General features: G+C 50.4%; 1 protein-coding gene across 4 annotated transcripts in view; it reads left to right on the top strand.

Annotated features, from left to right (window-relative positions):
* Positions 1 to 20,529, top strand: part of Mapt (microtubule associated protein tau) — a 104,183-nt gene that overhangs the window by 40,529 nt on the left and 43,125 nt on the right. For 2 of the 4 annotated variants that reach the window (XM_036195373.1, XM_036195370.1), the window contains exons 2-4: positions 11,915 to 12,027; positions 15,576 to 15,662; positions 19,030 to 19,116. In XM_036195373.1, the coding sequence (XP_036051266.1) occupies positions 11,928 to 12,027; positions 15,576 to 15,662; positions 19,030 to 19,116 (274 nt within the window). In that variant the 5' untranslated portion in view covers positions 11,915 to 11,927. The remainder of the gene's footprint in view (positions 1 to 11,914; positions 12,028 to 15,575; positions 15,663 to 19,029; positions 19,117 to 20,529) is intronic. The other 2 variants (XM_036195371.1, XM_036195372.1) reach the window with 2 other exon arrangements.

The following is a 20,529-nucleotide window of genomic DNA, read 5'->3' on the forward strand; positions in this document are numbered from 1 at the left end:
GTCCCCGGCAGGGTCGGTTGATCTGTCAGTCCCTGAAGGCACCTTTGGCAGGGCCTTTTTCCTGTGCCCCTCTGCTTCCTGGTAGGCAGCAGCCCACATTCCACCACTGCCCTGTCCTGGGATTCCCACCTCCAATAACAATCCTGAGATTGTACTAACAGTGGGCAAGCCACTTTGGCAGCTTAACAGAGACAAAATTTCCTCAGCAACGTGGTTTAAGCCAAAGCCGGGTTGACAAGCGCGGAAATCTGTGTACAAGCTATTCCTAGGGGTGAATTGCTTTTTACCCTGTGGAGCCAGAGGGCCCTGCTGGGTGACTGGAGACAGGGACGCTGAAGCCGACCAGCACTAGTCTCTGCAGGCCAGCTGGGAGTTCTACCTTCTGTCCAGGCTCAAAGGGCATCTCTATTTTTAGACATGGCCAAAGAAAAGATATTTAATTTCATGCCTTTTATGTAATGTTTTGTTTGAGATGTTTTCTTGTTAAATTTATTTATTTGTTTTGTTTTTAGACAGGGTCTCACTGTGTTACTCTGGCTGGCCTAGATTCACTATGTAGACCAGGCTGGACTTGAGTGTGTAATAATTCTGCTTCAGCCTCCCAAGCGCCAGCAGTGTAAGCACAGACCCACCACACCCACCCGAGTGTGCTTTGGCTAGTGACTCCTGAGACACTAGACGACCCAGAGTAGACATGCAGCGCGGTCATAGTTCTCATTGGCCGGTTTTCCCTCTTGATATGCACATGTGCACACAGCACACACACACACACACACACACACACACACACACACACATACATACATAAACACACACATATATACATAAACACACAGACAGCCATACATACATAAACACACATGCTCTCTCTCACCCACCCCAGTGAAATGTTTGGTTGTTTTCAATTTTCCAAATAGAATTTCATTTCCCACTGTAAGCCTAAGTTCTTCAGACTTCCTTCTCATTCCCCCTTCTCGCCTCCCACTTCTCCCTCCCACCAGCCTCGCTGTTTCTGGACATAACTCCTGTCCAGACTGTCTTCAGGTCTTCCTGTAGTGGGTATTTAGCATCTAGCAAGGCTGCTGCTTCAATAGCATGCTGTTGCCCGGGCCTCCTTTTCCATCTCTCCCTGACCCAGATTGCTGCCGTGTCCACTCTAATTGGCCCGGGTCTGCAGTGCACAGCCAGCCTTCCTCAGTGGGCTGGACTCTGATGCAAGGGGTTTTTTGTTTTGTTTTTGTTTGTTTGTTTCGAGACAGGGTTTCTCTGTAGCTTTGAAGCCTGTCCTGGAGCTTGCTTTGTAGTCCAGGCTGGCCTCGAACTCAGAGATCCACCTGCCTCTGCCTCCCGAGTGCTGGGATTACAGGCACGTGCCACCGCCGCCCGGCTGCAAGGGTATCTTGTGTTGCCCAAAGGAGAGTATGTTCGCTGCTCTTCAGCAACTGTCAACATGGCAGATGTTTGAAAACACTGCAATGGAGAAAATGCTTGCTCGCTCGCTTGCTCACAAGGGGGCATCTTGGGCCGTGGGGTAGGGTGTCCCCATGGTATGTATTTGAAGAAGCGCTTGTTCTTCCTGCGACCTGAGGATGTTTGTCTGCAGTCACACTTTCTCTGTAAAAGTAGCATTTGTCAGTCATTTCTACTGGCACTCTTTGCTCTTGCAGAGACCTCTGTGGGCCCCTCACCCCTCCTACAGAGTGGTTGGCTTCACGAAGGGTGTGCCAGGACAGGGTTTTGGCATGGCCCCCGGGGTGTCACGGGACCAGGGGATGATCTCACAGGGTCTGCCATCTGCCCTGCCTGGCCAGAGGCTACATCGGGAGGGCCAAGGGGCACCACGTGCCCTGAGTATTTTCAAACAAGAGCCCTTAGAGAGAGCAGGCGATTCTCACAATCTCCCTTTTGCTGACGGGTGTTTCTCCCCTGGGTGGGCTCCAGGGCCTTCTGCAAGGGCAGGCTTGGGTAGAGGAAAACCTGTCCCATTGGAGGATCTGGGATGAGAGGGGGCCTTTTCTCTGAGAAGCTTTTTGGTCTGAAAATACATTTATCCCATAAAGGTTCAGGCGCATTGATGGACGGTCAAGCTTTAATGATAACTACCAGAGATGGCCCTTATGTAGCTTTAAAAGCACATGTATTCATTGTTTAACCCCCACATCTTACAGACAACTGAGGCTCAGAGAGGTTGAGTGATTGCCCTAGGGTCACACAGTTAGTAAGGAAGGAACCAGGCATTCATGGCAGAGTATGTTGTGAACTCTGTCCCTGCTGCCATTACACAGAAGGGTTGGGGCAACCAGATATGGTGGCGCATATCTGTGCTCCGATCACTTGAAAGGCTCAGCAAGGGAGATAAAGTGTTCAGGGCCAGCCTGGGCAACATAGTGATGCCCCTCTCCTCACCCTGCCACTGCAGAGAGAATTCAAACCTCATTGTCCTTGACCCAGAGAGGCATTTCTTACATGTGTTCCCAGACATTGTTTATTTTCCGCCCTTCCAAGACAACACCAAGTTCAGGTCATTCATTACTGAGAGACAACTGCTGGTTAGCCAGCCCTCCTGACACCAGCCCCTCCCCCACACCCCTCAGGACATGTCCTCAGACTCAAAAAATAGGAATGAAGACATCTAAAAAATTGCCACCTTCCCTTCCCAATTCTCCCCTTCCTTCACTGGCTTCCTGGCTGTCCCGATCTAATGAAATGTCTTTGCAAAAAAGAGTCAATTTCAGACTTCTCCCCGTGGCCTTTCAGACTCCTGCCCGCCCCCCCCAACACACACACACACACACACACACACACACACACACACACACACACACATACACACTACTTATGGGCAAATCCCCAGCAAGCTGAGACTCTCCCAGGGAAAGTTCCAGGCTCACTCAGTCCGTTCCCCCCAGACCTGCCTCATCTTCCCTGCGCTTCCTCTTCACCCAAGGCCTGCACTAGGGGTGAGAAGCCAGCACCCCAACCTTCCCCTAAGGTTTCCTTCATTCCACCTCTGCCAAAACCACCCCCGAGGTCCCTCCTTTCCCTTCCCTCCAGCTGAGCCCCCCACTCCCTGTCCATGGCTGCCTTCTCTCACCTCCATCCAAGCAGAGCTCAGGTTAGCCCGTGAATGCCCCCTTCTCTGTTTTCTGAAGTCCCCTCACTCAGTGTCTGTGTGCCATGGTGACAGGTCTCTTCAGGCTACAGCAGTACAGCCGCTAATGCGCCTGCCACCTTCCAAATGCAGTGTTTCTGTGACACTCACGGCATCCTTGCCTGTCAGCCATAGCACTGCCCTGTTACACATGAAGACCCTGCAGTTTGGAGAGGGCAGGTGGCCCAGCGTCTCCCCTCTGGTGAGTTTCCCAGCTGACTTAGACCTGGCTTTTGACTCCGCGCTGGTATCTTGTCTAGCCAAGTCTAGGGGGCGGGAGATTCAGACCCCAGAGCCACACATTTTAGAGCCACCAACTCAACTAGTAAGCTGGACCCGCTGCATTCTGGGAGGAGGTGGGTCAGGTTGGGATCTTTCCAGTGCAGAGAGGCTTGATACAACGCTTCATCTCCAGATCCTGAGATCTGTCTAGCCTCGGAGGAACCCGGTTCAAAGGGAAGCAAAAAAAAAAAAGCTCCTCAGCTCCTCTGGAGGTTCTCGGCCCACCATGAAGATGAGGCTGCATGCTTCCAGGTGCCTTCAGAGAGGCAGGTGAGGGCTGAGGAGATGGTTTAGTGGGGAAATTAGTACTTGAGCAAGCATGAAGACTTGAATTCAAATCCCTTTGTAAAGCCGGACACTGTAATCCTGATGGCACAGGAGGCAGAGACAGGAGACGCTCTGTAAGCTGGCAGGCCAGGCAGCCTGGCTTATGCAGAGGCAAAGAGGGTGGAAAGGGGGAGTTGAGACAAGGTCTCACTATGTAGACCAGGCTAGCCTTGAACTAATGAACTTACAGAGAGCCACTCGCCTCTGCCTCCTTAAGTGCTGGGATTATAGACGTACCCCACCTTTAAGGCTGAACTATTTAGCCATATCAGTAGTTACAAAGCGTTTGGTTCAAACAAGCAAACAAAATCTCCAGAAACTCTTACTTAAAAGCAGAATTGTAGCCAGGCATAGTAGTGTACACCTCTAATCCTAACAAGGTGTGTGGGAGAGGGGAGGTAAGCAGGAAGATCGTGAGTTCAAAGCTAGCCTGGGCTATATAGCAAGATATTTCAAAAATACCCGAACCGTCCTCTCAGGCACAGTGTGTGACTTTTCTACACTGGTGGACACCAGCAGCTGACATCAGCCGCAGCATCTGCGTGCACACGGCAGCACCGCCTTCTCTCTGAAGTAATTTCCATTCATCTTTTCACACAAATGCTGTTGTTCTCCCATGATAGAGGCCCAGAGTCCTCCCAGATCCTCAACAACACGAGCCTCCTCCACGTATGCTCCATTTCCCCACATTTAACTTGGCCATTCTGCTCGGTCCTTGGAGGTCTATTATTGCTCAGTTCTAGAATATTCTGTGGTAAACTGCAATGTGATGTGACCATGAGCTCAGAGGTTGTCACGTGATGCCGCCTTCCTCCAGCCTCCCAGGGCACCTTCCCCCACCTGCCTTGCTAGAGTGAGGACATCCAAAAGGATCTGCAGCCTCTGAGCTGCCAGGACCTGGCTCTTCTGTGTCCTGACAGGAGTGCTTTCCTGGAAGCCTGGGCTCCAGCAGAGGCGAGGCTGCCTGCTGCCTCGGTAGACTTGGTATGGAAAAGTGGAGGAGCTGGACCACAGGCATTTGTAGTAAGTACAAACTCGAAGAGAAGGTCCTCAGAGGAAACCAGGGATTCCATTTGGATGAGCCAATGTGTTTACACTCCTTAGCTGTCATCAGCCACTACTGATAACTCATGTAGCCCAGGCTAGCCTCAAACAAGCTGAAGATGGTTTGAACTCCCTCCATCTCCCAAGTACTGGGTTTTTTGTTTGTTTGGTTGGTTTGGTTTTTAGAGACCAGGTTTCTCTGTATAGCCTTGACTGTCCTGGATCTTGCTCTGTAGACAAGTCTGGCCTCAAACTCACAGAGATCCGCCTGCCTCTGCCTCCCAAGTGCTGGGATTGAAGGCGTGTGCCACCGCTGCCTGGACCAAGTACTGGGTTTTGAACCCTGGCTCTCTTAATATACTTTCTGTGTGACTTGGAGAAATTGATCTTTTTAAGTCACCAGTGGAGGCCAGCTGTTGTAGGAATTAAATAAACCAATCCCAGGAACTGTTTAAAACTTGGGTTCTGGGGAGCAGAGGGGAGATGGGGTACACAAGCCAAAAACAGCCTCTCTTTAAAGATGTTCTCACTTGGTGTGAATGAGTGCTTTCCCTGCATGGACATACTGCACCACGTGTGTGCCTGGTGCCCACAGAACTTAGAAAATGGCATTGGATCAACATGTGGGTGCTGGGAACCAAACCCAGTGCCTCTGCAAGAACAAATACTCTTAACCACTGAGCCATCTGCCCAGCCCTTGATTTTTTTAAGACAGGGTCTTACTATGTCATCCAGGCTGGCCTTGTTCCTGGGTGCTGAGATTATAGGTCAAAAATAACCTTTGAGAGCAAAGCCCTTTGGGAGGTAATTTGGGGACTCTATCTCTACTTGCTTTTCAGCATACATGCCTGATATCTATTTTTGATTTAGTGGGTTTCTTTGGCGGGAAGGGCTCCTTTGTTGAGAAGGTCTCCCTATGTAAGCTGGCCTGGAATTCACTATATTGACTAGGCTGACCTCAAACACCTAGAGATCCGCCTGATTGTGCCTCTTGAGTGATAAGGTTAAAGGCATGTGCAACCACTCCCAGTTAAGATTTTTGATGTTGTTGTTGTTGTTGTTGTTGTTGTTGTTGTTGTTGTTTAAAAAGAACAAAAAACAACTAATCACATAATTCAAATGCTGTTAAATGCTGTGCATATTTTCAGGACATTCACAAAGCAATGCAGTCATCCCTATTATCCGAGCCCAGTTTGGGTTTTTAACCAGAGGCTAGTGAGGACGGTCCCTCCTTCCTTTGGATCAGAACCTGGCTAGCAGTGGCCGTTCCGCTGAGTCACAAGGCGGGTGTCCGGGTGATCCCGGGACTTACGTTTGGCGCCCCCTAGCGAAGCCTGAGTGCAGCCGAAAAACCCCACCCGCAGCCGCTCGGCACCCTGGAAGCTTCTGGGGTCCCAGGCTCACAGTGCACCGCTTGCCACTGAGTCACTGGGCTGTCCCACAAATACTCTCCCACTCCCCTTTTACAAAAGAATGATAGCTTGTGTGCGGCCTTGTGACACAGTAGCTTAGAGATGGCAATGTCAGAAGATCTGAATTAGAACCCTGCTTGCTCCAAGAGTTACTCAACCTCTGCAAGCCTGTTTCCTCAGGTATGAGAAAACTGGGTGGTTACACTTCAGAGATCACCCCGTAAACTCCTGGGGCTGGAGTTTAGAAGCCATCCTATTTAATTACCCAACTACCAAAGGGTGTTGAGGCCCCTCCCATACTCAAGGAGCTCCCCAGAAACTCAAGCGCTGGTTACTAAACAGTTTTGCCATGAGCAGGACCCAGGCAATGAAGGACACCTGTTGTGTCTTCTCTTTAGCAAAAAAAACAAAACACGGCCCCAGACTGGGGACCTGCAGTCCAGGGAGGTTCCTGTGTCCCTTGGGAAGAAGGTTGGAAGATCTGGGAGTTAGGAAACCCCAGGGCTTCTCTGGGGCCTGCAGGGGAGTTCTCACCAGGGAAGGCTAATTGGTATTTGTAGACTTCGCCTGCAAGTCAGTCCCAGGTGGGGAATCAGGCCCCAGCCCCAGGGCAATTGGGAACCTTGCCCCCAGGGTGGCAGGGTGGGAAGCCAGAGGGCACCAGTCAGGTGCTGGGTAGACTCAAGTATCTTCCAAGTCTGTCAAGTCCCTGGGGCTCCTTGCCTGTCTGGGATCCCCATTCTGCCCACCTTTCTGTGCTCTGTCACGGAAAGGAGCCCAGGGAAAATGGCAGACGTGTTAAAGGGAGCAAGCAGGGCTCCAGGACAGCTCCAGAGGGGTCAGTGAGGGGGGCAGTAGCTGAGGATTCCCTTGTCCACCTCCCGACACTTTAGAGAGTCACCTGAGATGTCAAATGGGCTGTACAGAAGACTGCACTCTGCTGGACAGAAGGGCAGATGTCCTCCAGCCTGGGAAGTCCCGTTCTTTGGGAACAGAAGGGCCTGGGGCTTCATCTGCACATCCCTGGGCCTCAGGTCTGGGAAATGTATGTGTTAGGATGAACACAGTGATGTCAGCAGGGATACTTATCTGAAAGGACAGCCTGCAGGGGCGCCCCAGGGTCCTATGGGGAACACACAGTGAGTAATGCCCCCCTTTGGCAGGTGCCTGGTAAGCACTTCCTGATGCCAGGTCTTGGGGCTCTGAGGCATCAGCCCAGGCAGGTGCCCCAAGGGGCCCTTCTGCTCTGTGTCATCAGTGTGGGTCATAAAGTTCAGGAAAGGGTGTCTCCTTCTTGCTCTCCAGGGATCGGTTCTTTCTGGAGTTCTGGTCCCTCAAGGATGTTCCAGAACATTCTTTCTTTTTTTTCACCATCCCTCTCTCCCTTCCTCTTCTCCTCCCTTCCTTTTGCCTTCCTATGCTTCAGGTGGAACACAGGGCCTTGTACATGTCAAGCTAGTGTTCTACCACAGAGCTGCATTCCTGTCTTGGCTTGGTTCCTAGGTCTTGAAACCCCCAAGCTGACCCAGCCTTGCCACGGAGGGTATGAAGAAGGAGCAGAACCTAAGGACGCCTGCCCTCCCAGGACTGGGGGACTCCCCTGCTTACCCAGTGTTTCCTATTCCCCACAAAGGAAAACAGTGGCCCTTGAGATGTGCACAGTTTATTTATTTTACATAGTGAATAGTAGCCTGTGTTTTTAGGGATGACTTAATTTCTGCACAGACCCCTGTAATTCATCCCACTTCCGGAGGATGTGACTGGCCCTCTAGTCCTGACCGGAGGTCAGGGGTGTGTGCAGGGGCAGAGGGGTCATTAGGAGCCAGGTCATGGCATGGATGGTGGCGTGTGAGTGGGTTGAATGAGACAACTGAGCAGTCAGACACACTGCAGACCATCATCCCCAACTGGTAAACTGCAGGCATCACCCAAATGCTTGAGTGATGCTTGGCTCTCCATCTCACATTGAGAATACAGGGAATATGGCCATACCACCCAACGTGAGCGATCTCACTCGATCCTGTAATCTAAGCAGGGTCTGGGCTTGGCTAGTGCTTGGAAGGGAGAGACTACAAGGCAGGGATTCTTGCTAATAACTCATTTACTTTTAAATTATTATTATTTAGAGGGATATTGAAAATATCCTGGAGAAGGGTCTGTAGAGATGGCTCAGCTGTTAAAAGCACTGGCTGCCCTTCCAGAGGACCCAAGTTCAATTCCCAGCACCCACATGGCATCTCACAACTGTCTGTCATTCCATTTCCAGGGAATCTGGCACCCTCACACAGACATACATGCAGGCAAAATACCAATGCACATGAAATGACGATTTTTTTTTAAAAAAAAGAAAACGTACTGGAGAAGAAGCAGGTCTGGTGATGTAAACCTGAAATCCTAGCACTCAGGAGGCTGAGGCGGGAGGATGGAGAGTTTGAGGCTCACCTGTGTCTCAACAGTAAAATGAAGGGCTGGGGAGATGGCCTAGTGCATAAAGTGTTTGTAGCACAAGCATCAGGACCTGAGTTCTAATCCCTAGAACCCACACGAAGCTGGACATGTGAGCACATGTGTCTGTAAACACACTGCTCCTACAGCAAACTGGGAGACAGAGACAGGAAAATGGCTGAAAGAGAGGACCTAGCCTGATGTACTCAGCAGGAGGAAACCAAGAGAGCCTGCCTCAGTTAATGTGGGGAAAAAAGACAGACAGACACCCAAGGTTGCCCTCTCGCTTCCACCATATACTGAAGCATCTGAACACACATAAGTGGCATTCACACATGCAAGTGTGCATATGCTCACACACACACACACACACACACACACACACTCACACACACAATGATTAAAAAAGATAATATATGTTAAAAAAAATAAGTGGTGAGTGGCTTTAATCCTTGCCCTTGGGAGGCAGAGGCAGGTGGATCTCTGTGAGTTCGAGGCCAGCCTGGTCTATCTCGCGAGATCCAGGACAGCCAGGGCTACATAGTGAGACTCTGTCTTGGAAAGAGAGAGAGAGACAGACAGACAGACAGACAGACAAAGAGAGACAGAAAGGAAGGAAGGAAGGAAGGAAGGAAGGAAGGAAGGAAGGAAGGAAGGAAGGAAGGAAGAGAAAAAGTAGACAGTACCTGAGGAGCAACATCTAAAATTGGGCCTCTGGTCTCTACTCGCACTCAAACACATGAGCACACACACACGAGTACATGCACCCTCTTGTGTGCTGGCATGCACACGTGCACTCGCACACACACACACACACACACACACACACACACCAATAAATTAATAAAGTGGAATACCTCTGTGTTGAAAAAAAAATCCCTACTACAGAGTGAGTTTCAGAACAGCCAGAGCTTTTACACAGAGAAACCCTGTCTCACAAAAACCAAACCAAAAATATATGAATAAATTTGTAAAAATCCATAAAAACAGAGACCCATGAAAAAACTTGTAATTTTAATGTAAGTCAGAGGAGGCGGTAGAAAAAAAATCCCTGGAGCTTATTGTGTCCCGGTTGTTTTTGTTTGGTTTTGTTTTTCAACTTGACCGAAGCTGAAGTTATGAGAAGAGAAACCGCAGTTGAGAAAATGGCTCCATCAGAGTGCCTGTGGGCAAGTCTACAGGGGTATGTTCCTGATTAGTGATTGCTGTGGATGGACCCAGCCCACTGTGGGCAGCGCCACCACTGGGCAGATGGTCCTGGGTTGTATAAGAAGGCAGGTGAGCAAGCCGTGAGGAGCAGGCCAGGAAGCCTCACTCCTCCATGGCCTCCGCTTCAGTTCCTGCCTTGAAATTCCTGCCTTGAGCTCCTGCCCCAACTTCCCTCCGTGATGTGTGACCTGACAGTTGGAAGATGAAATCAACGCTTTTGCTCGTGGTGTTTTCTCACAGTGGTAGAAACCCAATTAAGACAAAGTGAACTGCCGGGCGGTGGTGGCACACGCCTGTAATCCCAGCACTCGGGAGGCAGAGGCAGGTGGATCTCTGTGAGTTCAAGGCCAGCTTGGTCTACAGAGCGAGATCCAGGAAAGGCTCCAAAACTACACAAGAAACCCTGTCTCAAACAACAAACAAACAAACAAACAAACAAACAAAAAAGACAAAGTGAACTGGATCTCCAGGTAGGACCGTGCAGCAGCCTTGGGGAAGCAGAGATCTGCGAACGGAACTGCCCTGTTGTCCAGCCGCTCACCCTGTCCCCAAGGTGTCCCTTTATCCTACCGCTCTTTGCCCAGCCACAGGCCCCTGCCTCTACTATACTTGTGGATTCTAATCTCCCTGCCTAACTGCGGTCTAGCTTTGAAAGCCAAGCTACCATTTTCTCAGGTACACTTCTTGAGACTACACCTTCCTTTCCATCTCCTCTACCCACGATCTAGTTGTGGCCTTTGAACTTTCCCTTGGACCATGGCTGTCGTTCCCATGCCAGCAAACATTCTTACGCTCCCATTAACCCTGCACACTGCTGCCAAAATCACCTCAGGGCACCTCTTTGGTGCTGTCCCTGCTGGTGAGCAGAGTCTAAACCAGCCACTTCACCCTCCTCCAGACAGTGCTGTGCCCTGCAATTTACTCCGGTCGTCACTGGCTGGGTGGACTTGAAGGTTCTGGAGGAAGGTGCTAGCAGCAGAAGCATGTCTCCACGTCTAGATGCAAGGCAGGATGCTACCTATCGTTCAAAGGGAAGATGGTTTGCTCTGCAAAAGTGCCCCCTTGACTTTGTGCCCATTTTCCCTGTTTGGGGGCTTGGCATATAGCCCAGTTGACAGACTGCTTGCCTAGGGTGCAGAAGCCCTTGATTGCACCCTCAGCACTGCATGAACAAGGCATGGGGTGACTAGTTTATGTAAACCACCCTGGAGGTGGAGGTTCAAGACTGCCTTTGGATGCATAGCTAGTCTGAGGCCAGCCTCGGCTACCTGTGACCTTGTCTCAGAAGTCAATAAAAGGAGTTCAAAAGTCAGAGACAGGAGCTGAGATTGGGGTAGGGGTGTGGCTTACTGGAAAAAAAGATACAGGCTTGGGGGCCGGAGAGATGGCTCAGCAGTTAAGAGCACTGGCTGCTCTTCCAGAGGACTCAGGTTCAATTCCTAGCACCCATATGGCAGCTCACAACTGTCTGTAACTCCAAGATCTGACACCCTCGTACAGACATGCATACAGGCAAAAACAATGCACATAAAATAGATTTAAAAAATTTTAAATACTTTAAAAAAATACATGTTCAGCATGCACAGCATTAACTAACTGATTGCCAGGCAAGCCATAGTCCCAACCATTTGGAAGGCTGAGACAAAAGGCTCCCTTGAGCCCAGGAGTTTGGAGAGCTGGGATTGCAGTCAGTCAGCATTCACAGGACAAGACCATTCACTCTTTCCTCACAAGGGAGGCACTGCAGTCACCTTCCCTCCAGGACGGCTGAACTACCTACTGGTCAGCAGCACTTGTCAGTGCTGTGGAAAGAGTAGGGAATGACCAGGAGTCAGCTGCTTCCTCTGGTGGTTGTGGATATGTGCTAAAGAGATGGCAGATGACAGGGATATTGAAGACTCAGTCTTCTGGTGGGAAGTGGGAAAACTGAGGTCCTCCTACTGTGACTTGGGGAGAGGGGTACCTCTCTCCTTGTCCCTAAGAAGTCAGGTCCCTGGACTCAGCATCCCACCTATAATTCTCTCTCTTGCCTTATTTTTCTCAGGCTTTGAACCAGTATGGCTGAACCTCGACAGGAGTTTGGCACGATGGAAGATCATGCTGGTTGCTACACTCTGCTCCAGGACCAAGACGGAGACATGGACCATGGCTTGAAAGGTCAGTGGACAGCCGTGCACAGCAGGCATCCACAGTGGAACACAGGCTGTGTTGGCTTCAGCAAGGGCTGGCAAGAAGGGTTCAAACCCTAGTGGGGTTGTTTGTTTGTTTGTTTGTTTGTTTGTTTGTTTGTTTTGGTTTTTCGAGATAAGGTTTCTCTGTAGCTTTGGAGTCTGTCCTGAAACTCACTCTGTAAACCAGGCTGGCCTCCAACTCACAGAGATCCACCTGCCTCTGCCTCCTGAGTGCTGGGATTACAGGCGTGTGCCACCACCGCCCGTCCTAAACCCTAGTTTTTAAAGGAGCAATTCATACTATGTAGTATTAGATCATTAGGAAAGGGACCCCTCATTAATTTGAGTGAGCTAAGAAAAGCACGTGTTAGAAAATTCACCTTCCCAGACGGTGTGACAAGGACTGAAGGGAGAGGCTATCACTCTCAGCTCTAAAGGAGCCTCTTCAAGTCCTTAGCTACACAAACCGCCATCTGGACTCTATCTGGCAAGAAGTGGTTACTCTGGGATTCTGAGTAGATCCACACTAATGAACTGCACCAGGAGTGGAGCATGATGGTCCTGCTCTGTAATTCCAGTACTCAAAAGGCAGAGGCAGGAGGATTGCTGCAAGTCCAAAGCCAACCTGGTTTATATAGTGAGTTTCACTTCAGCCAGGACTACATAGAGAGATCCTGTCTCAGACTGACTTAGAGAGGTAGGTGGTTCAACGGTTCAGAGCACTTGCTGCTCTTCCAGAGGACCTGAGTTGGGTTCCTAGCATCCACATCCATCAGCCCACAAAATCTGTTGCCTCCAGCTTTGGAGAACTGACACCCTGTACCTATGTGGCATTCACAGATTCACACACATATGCATAAATAAAAATAATAGGAGTAAATTTTTAAAGCACTTCTCAAATTTAGTTTCATTAATTAAAACTGCAGTCTGTAATGTAGTCTTCTGGCCACATTGACTTGGTCCGACCTCTCCTCCTCCAAACTCACTGGTTGTTCATTTTGCTGTGTGCATATGTTCAGGAGCTGTGGGGGTGCTCGCTCACACACACACACACACACACACACACACACACACACACACGCGCACACACACACACACACACGCACACACACACGCGCACACACACACACACACACGCACACACACACACGCACACACACACACACACACACACACACGCGCACACACACACACACCACACACACGCACACACACACACACACGCACACACACACACACGCGTGTTCTATGCTAGTACTCTTCACACCACCTTGCAAGACAAAAATCCAGCAAAGTTTATCTATATTAATATACCACACACTCACATATTTACACACAGACGGAGAGACAGAGAGAGACAGAGACAGACAGACAGGCAGACAGAGATTGCTACCCTTTGGAAGGTGCTGTGAAACAAGTGTGTTGCCCTACCCATAGCTCCCCCAAAAGCCAAAGAAACCTAAGAGATTTTCATCAAGTTAGATCTTGCTCCTGGGCATTTAGAATGAGTTGTTTGTAGGTGTGCAGTGACAGCTCTGATTGGCAGAAAGTGTCACAGCACTAACAGTTCAGATAGTGAGAAAAGACTGTCTTGAACAAGGGCAGGGCCCACACGCTGAACACCAGAACAGAGAGGGTGTCTAAGTGGATTCTTGAAGTTGGAACAGGTCTAGATCCAGCCAGAGAGGCTGGGGGTAGGGGAGGTGGTCCCACACACTCATGAGTTAAAAGGTGCTGATGTGTTACACTTCCCGGGCCTTCGAATGGGGCCTTCTTCTCCCTCTTCCCTCCCTCTAAGGATAATGTAAATGATGAGGATGGGCGTACAAAGTGACTCTGAGGCCAGCCTAGGATCCATGAGATACTGTGATAAAGAAAATATAAAACAGGTTCTTCTTTGGCTGTGCTTTGAGTGAGGCTGTGAAACATGCCTCACTGTACTTGAACTCCATCTGTCTTTTTTTGTGTTCTGCTTTGCACATAGAACCAGACCCCCATCACCCTAAGACCCCAGAATATCACTGTTGCCCCAAGGGACAGCATCTGGCTCCACTGAATGCCCCAGCAGCCCTGCAACGTAGCAAGTGCCATCCATGCTCAGTGCTCCTCACTCACTGGTTCGCCACAGCCCTGGCCAGACTTCCTACGATGCCCTGTAGTTCCCTGGGGACCTCACACTATCTCACTTAGTCTAGGCCTCCTTGACACAAACCTCAGGTTTACCTCCAGCAGTTTTGTGACCTGAACACACTCCCTCTTTGTCCAGTTGTCCATCACCAAGGACAGAGAGGGTCTCTCTCTACATTGCCTTAACTGTCCTGGTACTCACTATGTAGCCCTTGTTGGCCTCAAACTCACAGAGATCCCCCTGCCTCTGCCTCCCGAGTGCTGGGATTAAAAGTGTGTGTACCGCCACACCCAGCCCAGGGGGCATTTCTTGTGTTACAGTATTGCTTTGGCAAGCATGGCCCTTAAGCCCCTCAGCTGTGTGTATAGAGCCAGCTAGTGGTTCTCAGTCTCCTCATGGTTGAGAAAACCAGCCATCGTGAGCATATGGCTTCCATCTTCAAGCTCTCTCATGTCGGAAAGATGTGTGCCTAGCTAGGCACAGCTCTGTCCTGAATTCTATCCGAATTCTGTTTCCAAGGACAGCAGATTGAATGGGCTCCAGGTGGGACCCCTCTTTGCCAGAGAGTGGGTGCTCAGACTGCACCTGAAGGGAGTGTTGATCTCTTGTGGAGCATGAGGTGATACTGGACTTTCCCCCATGGCCAGAGTCCATTTGTCCATCTGATACAGCGGACAGCTGGCTTTTGGAGCCTCTGGAGATTCCCAGTCAACATCTACACCATAACAAAAAAAGAAAGAGAGAGAGAGAGAGAGAGAGAGAGAGGAGAGAGAGAGAGAGGGAGAGAGAAAGAAAGAAAGAAAGAAAGAAAGAAAGAAAGAAAGAAAGAAAGAAAGAAAGAAAGAAAGAAGAACGAACCTTCCTATTGATACACAGGGCTACCCTGAGCCCTTCAACCAAGTGAAGTAAGACCAGCAGAATGGCCATGGCCTATGATGGGTCTCACACGCCGTTTAAGCACAGTCATGGTTACAAAGCCTAGGAGTGTGAGCAAAGGAAACCCTTCAGCCAATGCAGGCATGGAAAGCAGGGACCTTCTACTGCAGGGAGGTGGGTGAGTTTTCTGAGCTGAGTGCTGAGGCGCTGTGACCCAAAGGCTGAGAGGCCGGCCACAGGCTCTCTGAGCATGCAGGAGCATACTTTCCAGATCTACTGCCCGGTTGCCAACATAAGGGCCTTTGCCTCAGTTGGACCTGGGTGATTAAAGGTTGTGTCTCCTCCCAACCAGGAGCAGACACACATCACCTACATCTTCCTCCAGGGACCGCAGGAGTGGAGTATGGTTGTGTTGGGAGGGGTTGGGGGGGGGGAGGGGAGGCTGGTCCCTTCATGGTTTGATCATGAAGCTACAGTATCCACAATGAAGGTTCCTCCTGAGGTCTGAGGGCTCACTGTCTATGTTCCAGCGTCTCCCCCACAGCCCCCTGCCAATGAGGGATCGGAGGAAGCAGGGTCGGAGACCTCTGATGCTAAGAGCACCCCAACTGCTGAAGGTGGGGCCTCCCTACTCCCCCCACGCCCTTCAGCCTGTCCTTTACCTGGCTTTGAGCTACCCCATCCCGGCTGCACCCGCTGCTTCCTGTCCTGCTGGCTGAGATATGCTTGCTCAGTGCTTTGCGGGGCAGTGCTTTTGGGAGCTGGGCCCTGCTTCTGTGCCTGGCTCAACAGTGTGTGCCTTGAGCATCATTGTGTGTGTGTGTGTGTGTGTGTGTGTGTGTGTGTGTGTGTGTGTGTGTTCCATGCTTGGAGAAGCTGGGCTGCGTGGCACGGTGGGGCTCATGCACAGCTCAGGAGGGTTCCCATCCTGTATATACTACCTTCCATGACCCCCTCAGAAGCCCCTACCTTACTTTTTTTCAGGGATCAACCATGGCCTAGAATGCTCATTTGGCTGAGGAGGGAGACAAGTCTGTCATCTCCCTGCTCATGTGTTAGGGGTGGTTTTGGTGTGGAGTCTTCATCTCTTGGGCTCTGGACTTTGGGCATGGAGTGTTTTCTCTTCGAATCCATCCACTCCAGATATTTGGTGTCTGGGTTGTCATGAAGCTGCTTATCTTTTTCCTGAAATGCTCCCTGGTCTCTCTTGCCTCTAATGTGGGTCAGTCAAGACTATACCACATTTCACCCCTTTAATCCCAGTACTCGGGAGGCAGAGGCAGGTGGATCTCTGTGAGTAGAGGCCAACCTGGTCTACAGAGTGAGTTCCAGAAGAGCCAGGGCTACAAAGAGAAACAAAGAAACCCTCAGGGGGATGGGGGAGGAAAAAAGACTACCATATTTGGCTGCAGGAAGCGGAAAGCCCCCTTAACTTGAAGAGGCTTCTTGGCCTGCCTCGAATCATAAGATGTCTGCACATGCGTACAGCACCCCCATTGTCATTGATATGTTCCTTACTCATCCTCTGCCATCCTAAGTGGACGGACTGTTGCTTCATAGATGAAAGATGGCTACTGCTCCCAACACTGTATCTGCCTTGGAACCAAGAGCTATGGCTGGTGAGATGGCTCAGAGGCGAAAAGGTGCATACCACACAAGCCCGGTGACCGGAGTTCAATCCCCAGAACTTGTGTAAAGAAGAAAACAGACGGGAGCTGGAGAGATGGCTCAGTGGTTAAGAGCACTGATTGCTCTTCCAAAGGACCCAGGTTCAGTCCCCAGCATCCACATGGCAGCTCACAACTGTCTATAGCTCCAAGATCTGACACCCTCACACTGGCAAAATACCAATGTACATAAAATAAAAATGAATAAGTTATTAAAAAAGAAAGAAAGAGCCGGGTGATGGTGGCACACGCCTTTAATCCCAGCACTCGGGAGGCAGAGGCAGGTGGATCTTTGTGAGTTTGAGGCCAGCCTGGTCTACAGAGCAAGATCCAGGAAAGGTGCCAAAGCTACACAGAGAAACCCTGTCTTGAAAAGCAAAACAAAGAAAGGAAGGAAGGAAGGAAGGAAGGAAGGAAGGAAGGAAGGAAGGAAGGAAGGAAGGAAGGAAGAAAACAGACCCCACAAAGCTGTCCTTGAAGCTCCCATGTGTTATCATGGCATGTGCCGACATAGACACATTATGCACATGTTCCATAATAATGAATGAAAGCTGGGCCGTGGTGGCTCTTACCTTGAATCCCAGCACTTGAGGTAGAGGCAGGTGGATCTCTGAGTTTGAGACCAGCCTGGTCTACAGAGTGAGTTCCAGGACAGCCAGAGCTACACAGAGAAACCCTGTCAAAAATAAATAGATAGATAGATAGATAGATAGATAGATAGATAGATAGATAGATAGATAGATATGAATTTTAAAAAAAAAGAAAAGAAAAGAACCAGTGCAAAACAAAGTAGCCAAAAAGACCCCCACAGCCAGATATGTTGCCAGAATTAAGAAAATGAGAACTTTCTTAAGTCCAGGCAGTCTCCACTTTCATTCATTGGCCAGAACTGGGTCTCTGGCCAGCAAGGCTGGGGGTGTTGGGCATCTTTTTTTTCAACCTATTGAGTAGAAGAAATGAAGGAAATAGGACATTGAGGTTGGCTTTTAACTAACTGTCCATAACACTGTCCTTCTGTCTCTCTAACCTTCTGAGGAGGTTGGAACGGCCACTCTGAGCCCTTTCTGCAGCCCGGCACATTGTTCGGGAGTTCTGACACAGAATGAGAATTTGGCCTCCGCATCTCCCCCAGCATCTGCCTTCGGATAAATCCAGACCATGGCTGTCAAGCTCCTGCCATTGGCTTGGTATGCTGGCTCATCCCTGGAGGATGCAGGTGGCATGGACCTTAGCCTGGTGAGAACATCCTGGCCAGATTCCCCTTGTCCTCCTGAGAACCAGTGGTGCAAGACATTTCCTGCTCATCCTGTTCGGACAGTTCTGCAAGCTGCCTGCCACCCTGAGAAAGGCTTGAAACTCCATGCCAGACCTGGTGCAGGCTCCCTAACCATGGCTTTCAGTACTCGCCAGCACTGTCCTGGAAGAAACTCCCCCTCACGCAGTCTGGACCTGTACATGCGTGGGCCCCACATGCCTCACTCGCCCTCAGGGAGGGAGGGAGCCTGGGCTGTGCCTTGCCGGCAGTTTAATCTGCACCAGAGAGGGTCACAATGAAAATGGCCTTTGTGGACTAAGCTGTGTGGAATTCTGGGAATCTCTTAGAGCTGGCCACTCCTTAGGTGTGTGTGTGTGTGTGTGTGTGTGTGTGTGTGCGTGCCTGGCATGCCTAGTGGAGAGACAGAGGGCTCCAGAGGACTGATGAGCCAAAGTGTTTCCCTTGAAGAGACGCTGCCCCCAGCTCCTAGCCTGTGATCCCTATCTTTTGCCTCTGCTAGAAAGCTGGACTCTGGACAGGGCCTGGCCTGGATGTTGCCACATCTGGAACTCTGTGCCTTTTAATTGGGTGTTAGGAGGTTGGGGAGGCAGGGAGTTAAGACAGGTAGAAGTTTCTAAGGTCACCAAGAGATGGCACTCCTGTTCTGTAAATGCAGAAACAAAGGCTTAGAGGTGACAGAGTGCTTGCCCCAAGCCTCGCAGGAAAATCACAGGCTCACTCTCATCCTCAGCTTCCTCACACTGCCTGAGTCCCAGCTGTGGGCACCCCACATTGCCAGAAAGATCACACAGCTGCCTTCAGGATTTCATCAATTCTCTTTGGGGACACCCCCCCAATCATCCTATGTCCTTGTAATACTTATATGGCCCCTCTAGGCTTTCCGGGCAGGTGGCTTGCTGCCTCACTTCTGATAATGTACTTTCTGGGGAAATGGGAGAACTGTGGCCCTGCTTTGAGCTGGCTTTTCTTGCATGTGGCTGGTAGGCCCTGTCCCTGCACTGCCCCTGTATAAACAGGAGGGTGATTATTGGCGGTTTCCAGACGTGACTGCGCCCCTAGTAGAAGAGAGAGCTTCCGACAAGCAGGCTGCTGCCCAGCCCCACATGGAGATCCCAGAAGGAACCACAGGTGAGGGTGACTCCCAGAGCCCTAGGGCCACCAGAACCCCAGGGCCGCCAGAGCCCAGCTGACCTGCCTTGAACAGGTCATCCTCATAGCCAAGTGAAGCAGATATGTAAGTGACTCTGACTTCTGGGGATCTTGGCTAGTTAGCAGTGGCTGCCTTAGAGTCTAGCTGCTTCCCACAAGGGTGTAGAGTCCTCTGGTTCCTGCTGGATCCTGCCTCAGTCAGCATGTCAATTAGAAATGTCCTCAGCAAGATTCTCTGGGGAAAGAGAGGATAGACCTCTGCCGTCCTCACACTTTCTCTGGTTCCAGCTGTAGCAAGTAGCAGGTCGTCCTTAGGGAATAGTTTACCTTTGGAGCACCAAGCATGCTATTGTGACCACATAGCTGGATCTTTTTTTTTTTTTAAAGATTTATTTATTTATTATGCCTACAGAAGAGGGCGCTAGATCTCATTACAGATGGTTGTGAGCTACCATGTGGGTGCTGGGAACTCAGGACCTCTGGAAGAGCAGTCAGTGCTCTTAACCTCTGAGCCATCTCTCCATAGCTGGATCTTTTTGAAGGTCTAATGGGCTGGTCCTGGAGTTCAGAAGTGTGACCAACCATACATCCATTTCTAGGACTGCGCTGCCTTCCAACCCTGTCTTTGTGTCCTGTTCTGTCCATGGGGATGATGGGGGTGTTGGCAGACAGCACACTAGTGGAAAAAGCACTGGACTTGAGGCTGCTCAGTCATTCATAAGTCAGCTTGTGCAGGGCCCCGGACAAGAGCCATCGCATCCCAGAGCCCCGGAATCCTTCCCCACGTGTCCTCTTCCATGGGCTCACAAAAAACTCTAGTGTGATAAACCTGGGGTGTCTAGTTACCTACCAAGAACTGCCTAATCACTGTTCATGGGACACTGTGGCAGCAGAGATGGGAAATGCCCCCTCCTTTGGATGGGCTCTCTGCAACCATGCTAGTTAGTTACTCTTTTCCCCGTGGCGACCAAATGTCTAACAGAAGCGGCTTTGGGTCTGTTTGGGCTCATGGTTTGAGGGGATGGAGTCCATGTGACAGGGAAGGCATGGTGGCGGTGACTGGTCACGTTGCAGCATCTGCCGACAGAAAGCAGAGAGAGTTGAATGCTGGTGCTCAGCTGGCTTTCTCCTTTTTCCCCAGGACATCAGCCCAGGGGATGGCGCTGCCCGTTTTCAGGGTAGGTCTTCCCTCCTCAGTCAAATCTTTCTGTGAATACCCTCAAAGATACACAGAGGTGCGTCTCCACACCCAGAGGTGGGTCCCAGCTCCATCAAGTTGACCACATCAGAGCAGTCTGTAGTAAGCTTTCTCTCACACATTCACTGAGAGTGCCATCCCTGTCTTTCAAAATGTGTTTGCCAAGTGATTGACTGGCAGCGACAGGTGGCCTA

This window comes from Onychomys torridus, chromosome 8 (assembly GCF_903995425.1).
Source record: "Onychomys torridus chromosome 8, mOncTor1.1, whole genome shotgun sequence".
NCBI classification, from domain to species: Eukaryota; Metazoa; Chordata; class Mammalia; order Rodentia; family Cricetidae; genus Onychomys; species Onychomys torridus.